Raw genomic sequence first — 5,608 nt, forward strand, 5'->3', positions numbered from 1 at the left:
TCCTTCCTTCCTCATTTCCTTCCTTCCTTCCCTCTCTCCTCCTCCTCGGAGTGACTGCAAGCCCCGCATCCGCCAGCCAGCCCACCCACCCCCAGCCCGCTTCTCCGGGGCGCCCCCCACCTGCTCGCCGGCAGGGCTCCGCTCGCTCCGCGCCCCGGCCGGGTTCCTCCGCCTGGCGGCTGGGCTTGTAGCCGTAGACGCCGCGCTCGGTGTGGTAGCCCCGGGGCCAGCGGGCCAGCAGCGGCCTCCAGCCGCCCGCAGCAGCCCCGCCGCGCAGCCCGGCCAAGCAGCGCACAGCAGCCATCGCCTCCAGCCGCTCGCCTGGTCCCGGGCCAAGAGCGGCGGGGCTCCGCCTCCCCCGACAACGCCCCCGGTGCTGATTGGGGCAGCCGGAGAGGAGGGGGGGAGAGGACACGCCCACGGGGGGCGGCGGCTCTGGATGTTACAGGTGGGTGGGCAGCCCCGGTGGACGGAGCCGCCTCTTGTCTGCTGTTGCGAATTGCAAACCGTGCAAAGGCAACATTTGGGTGCACGATAAAGTTTGCAAACAATTTGGATCAACCAGCCTTATCCCACAAGAAATGTTGCCTTTTACGTACAGGTACCCCTTGACCACAAGGGAGCCCAATATTTCTGTTGCTAAGCAAGACAGTTGTTAAATGAATCCCTAATCCTAATTTTAAGAATAGAATAGAATAGAATAGAATAGAATAGAATAGAATAGAATAGAATAGAAATTGGAAAATAGACTAGACTAGACTAGAATATAATAGATATTGGAAAACAGAATAGAATATAATAGATATTGGAAAATAGAATAGAATAGAATAGATATTGGAAAATAGACTAGAATATAATAGATATTGGAAAACAGAATAGAATATAATAGATATTGGAAAATAGAATAGAATAGAATAGATATTGGAAAATAGACTAGAATATAATAGATATTGGAAAACAGAATAGAATATAATAGATATTGGAAAATAGAATAGAATAGAATAGATATTGGAAAATAGACTAGACTAGAATAGATATTGGAAAATAGAATAGAATAGAATAGAATAGAATAGAATAGAATAGAATAGAATAGAATAGATATTGGAAAATAGAATAGAATATAATAGATTGATTTAATTTGATTTGATTTGATTTATTATATTTATACCCCGCCCTTCTCCCGGAGGACTCAGGGCGGCTTACAGCCAGTTTAAAAACAGTTTGATACAAATACAATATACAAAATTTAAGAATAATTAAAAATAAATATTTAAATAGGCCGCTTCTACTAAAATTTAGTTAAAACCAATTTAAAATACCCCTAGGCCAGTCCTGCCCGCTGAAACAACCAAGTCTTGAGGGCGCGGCGGAAGGAGGGGAGATCCGGAATCACCCGGATCTCTGGGGGCAGCTCGTTCCAGAGGGTGGGTGCTCCGACAGATAAGGCTCTCCCCCTGGGGGTCGCCAGCTATTGGAAAATAGACTAGACTAGACTAAACTAGAATAGAATAGATATTGGAAAATAGAATAGAATAGAATAGATATTGGAAAATAGAATAGAATAGACTAGACTAGAATAGAATAGATATTGGAAAATATACTAGACTAGAATAGAATAGATATTGAAAAATAGAATAGAATAGAATAGATATTGGAAAATAGAATAGAATAGAATAGATATTGGAAAATAGACTAGACTAGAATAGAATAGAATAGATATTGGAAAATAGAATAGAATAGAATAGAATAGATTTTTTTAAAAAATAGACTAGACTAGACTAAACTAGAATAGAATAGATATTGGAAAATAGAATAGAATAGAATAGATATTGGAAAATAGAATAGAATAGACTAGAATAGAATAGAATAGATATTGGAAAATACACTAGACTAGAATAGAATAGATATTGAAAAATAGAATAGAATAGATATTGGAAAATAGAATAGAATAGAATAGATATTGGAAAATAGAATAGACTAGACTAGAATAGATATTGGAAAATAGAATAGAATAGAATAGATTTTTTTTAAAAATAGACTAGACTAGACTAGACTAGAATAGAATAGAATAGATATTGGAAAATAGAACAGAACATAATAGATATTGGAAAATAGAATAGAACAGAACAACTTCATTGTCACTTTATGTGCACACTAATCAGCATACATTAAAATGAGATTTCATTGTATACAGCTCTCAAAGGGTAACCACCTCCAATATACACTGCATGAATATAACAAAAATAAATAAATCATGCATATACCCACACACACATACGTGTGTGGCCCAGAGAAACAACACAGTCTAGGTTGGATGTATAAATATATACATGGCGAAAAAAACCGAATCTTGCGAGTTCACCAGACTGATGGCCTAGGGAACAAAGCTGTTACAGAATCTGGTAGTCCTGCTAGAAATACTTAGAAACCTCTTCCCACAATGGTATCTCACAACTTGCATCCAGCTCAGCTGGGAAGGGGGGAGGGTCTGTATCAAAGACACCCCTTGGCTGGGGATCAATTTCAAGAATCTAGATCAGGGGTAGGCAACCTTGGCTTTTTTATGACTCGTGGACTTCAACTCCCAGAATTCCTGAGCCAGCCATGCTGAGGGAAAAGGGAGAAGTTTCCAAGCTGAGCCATGCTGGCTCAGGAATTCTGGGAGTTGAAGTCCACAAGTCATGAAGGGGCCAAGGTTGCCTACCCCTGGTCTAGATTTTCTTGCTCCAAGCAACACCTTTGCAGTTATGATATCATACAGGTATTCCTCAACTTACAATAGTTCATTTATTGACGGTTCAAAGTTGCAAGGGCACTGGAAAAAGGAGGACTTATGACCGTTTTTCACACTTAACGGCTTTTGTAGCATCCCCATGATCATGTGATCAAAAGTCAGATACTTGGCAACTGACTCATACTTATGACCATTGCTGTGTCCTGGGTCACATGATCAACAAATCCTATTGTGTTTTAGTATGAAGTATGATCTTAATCCAGAATTTGCATCAATGGATATGTTTAATGTCATGTTCATGCAAAGATGATCAGGGGACTGGAGGCTAAAACATATAAGGAACGGTTGCTGGAATTGGGTATGTCTAGTCTAATGAAGAGAAGGACGAGGGGGGACATGATAGCAGTCTTCCAATATCTCAGGGGCTGCCACAAAGAAGAGGGAGACATGCTATTCTCCAAAGCATCTGAAGGCAGGACAAGAAGCAACGGATGGAAACTAACCAAGGAGAGAAGCAACCTAGAACTAAGGAGAAATTTCCTGACAGAACAATTAATCAGTGGAACGACTTGCCTCCAGAAGTTGTGAATGCTCCAATACTTGAAGTTTTTAAGAAGAGACTGGTCAGCCATTTGTCTGAAATGGTATTCCTGCCTGAGCAGGAGGTTGGACTAGTTGACCTCCAAGGTCCCTTCCAACTTTATTATTATTATTATTATTATTATTATTATTATTATTATTATTATTATTATTATTATTATTATTATTATTATTATTATTATTACTACTACTACTACTACTACTACTATTACTATGTTATGTCATAGTTTGTATAACTGATCTGTCAAAAGAGTCGGATTTGCTGACTTCAGTTAAGATGCCAAGCCTTTATAACTTAAGAGCGCTGTGTGGATGAGACTTGTAGTTTTACGTATTTACCATTAAATCAAGATTCAGGCGTGAGCTTAAATGGACTCCAGAAGATAGTAGAGGACAGGAAGACCTGGAGGAACGTTGTCCATGGGGTCGCAATGGGTCGGACACGACTTTGCCACTAACAACAACAACAACAAGATTCAGGTGTTGACTTTACCACAGTAGCCAAATTAAGACTGTAGATTGAGCCTCAGAAAAATCAAACCAGGCTTCACGCAGCACAGTTAATTGAAAAAAAAAACTTTCATTATTTTCTTCATGCCCCAAATTAATACATGATTTAGTTTGCATTTGTGATAGGATTACTATAGAGCAAGAATTGCAAATGACAGTGAGACCACTGCTTTGCTCCTCAAATTGAACACTATAAACAGCTGAGCCCCCTAACTGACAAAATATTTCATTTAATTAAGAATTTTAAGCCAATGTTCCCAGGGAGTTTTGCACATCAAGTTTTCCAGTTTCTGGAAAAAATACTCCAGCCCCAAACAGTTATATATATCTCGAGCTCTGAAATCTGATTTTGGTTCCAGATGTGGGTGTATTATTGTTTGTCTATGGGCTCACACTTGTTTTTGTTCTTTGCAAGATTATTGCAGTGTAGGTTGTGCATTTGGTGTTTTTTTTTAACTTTCTATTTTCTAGTTTTGTACACCATCCAGAATCCATTGGGAATTGGATGGTTTTTAAATTCAAGTAAATAAAATAAACATTAAAAGTAGAGACCTGTCAAAAAACTAGACTATATCAGAATTACAAGCCAGTTGCCCTCCGAAACAAGTAAATGTTTATGTGGTAACTACAGCGATACTATATCTTACCTTTAATAACATCAACATTTCTCATTTCTTTCTTCATTGTTTATATTACAGATGTACCAGCCACATGTTTCAAAGGCTTTCTTTCAGCAATGAAAAAATGTATGCTTAAGCACAATTCCAATTGGGTTTCATTAAAACCAAGACAGGGAAGAAACTACAATATATATCGCCTGGTCCTTATCCAGAAGTAGTCGATTTCTCTAAGTCTATTGAAATCTATGAAAATATAAACTTTGATTTGCTTAAGACCCGTCAGCTCATTCATTCATTCATTGGCATAAATGGTTTTGGAACAGTGCAAAGAACTAACCGGGAAAAATCTAATAAAATTATTAGATAAATTGATATTTAGATAGATAAAACTTTTAAACGCCAGCTTAATGTTAGTTAAGTGTTAATGTTAGTTAAATACTAAATATGCACGTTGTTTGAATCTCTAATTAGGGTTGGGAGTAAATTTTGTTTTAAAGATTTCTTTGACAGGCATAATTAAGCATTAAGGGTGAATATTTTGCATTCCTTTCTCCCTCTCTGAAAGAATTGAGCAGGGATTCAATTCTAACAACTTTTTTTCCCCCGCTTTCTAATATTATTCCCAGACGGGCAGCAAATTCGAAAAAAAATGGCTTTCAAAAGCTGCAGCTTGGCGACTGCGCTCCGCCCACTTCCAGAAGAAAGCCACACCCCCTCGGCCACTTCCGCCTCCCCTGGTAACCAAAGCACGGGGTTGCCCAGCTCTCTCTCCGCCTTCAGGACCCGGACGAGCGAGAGCTGTCTACGACACTGCCTGACGGGCTTGAGGCCTCGGTCCCGCCCGTCCTCCGCGCGGGAGGCTCCGGTTCCTTTTATCCGAGTGCGGCACGCTACTCTTTCCTGACCTCTTTCCCTCTGGAGGGGGAAGGCTCGAGGCGGGGGCTGGAGCAGCCCGGATAGGATCAGGCGTCCCGCGTGGGCAGCCTGGGGGGCGGGGTCCTCGCCCTGGCAGAAAGTGAGGGGGGGGGAGAGAAGAGCCTGACGGAGCTGGAGCTGCAGAAGCTGGAACCGATGTTTACGGCGGGCCGAGGTAACCGCCCCCTCGGCGTCCTCCGCGCCTTGGCCCCGGTCGGGAGCCCGGCTT

At 40.9% G+C, this 5,608-nt stretch overlaps 1 protein-coding gene across 1 annotated transcript in view; it reads right to left on the reverse strand.

Moving 5' to 3' along the window:
• The window catches only part of LOC107300248 (probable 2-oxoglutarate dehydrogenase E1 component DHKTD1, mitochondrial), a 22,773-nt gene extending 22,469 nt beyond the window's left edge, over positions 1-304 (reverse strand). Inside the window, exon 1 of the mRNA XM_015829585.1 lies at positions 121-304. Within this exon, the coding sequence (XP_015685071.1) occupies positions 121-304 (184 nt within the window). The remainder of the gene's footprint in view (positions 1-120) is intronic.
• Between the last annotated feature and the right edge of the window lie 5,304 nt (positions 305-5,608).

The sequence above is a fragment of the Protobothrops mucrosquamatus genome, unplaced genomic scaffold (genome assembly GCF_001527695.2).
Source record: "Protobothrops mucrosquamatus isolate PMUCROS unplaced genomic scaffold, P.Mucros_1.0 scaffold6470, whole genome shotgun sequence".
NCBI classification, from domain to species: domain Eukaryota; kingdom Metazoa; phylum Chordata; class Lepidosauria; order Squamata; family Viperidae; genus Protobothrops; species Protobothrops mucrosquamatus.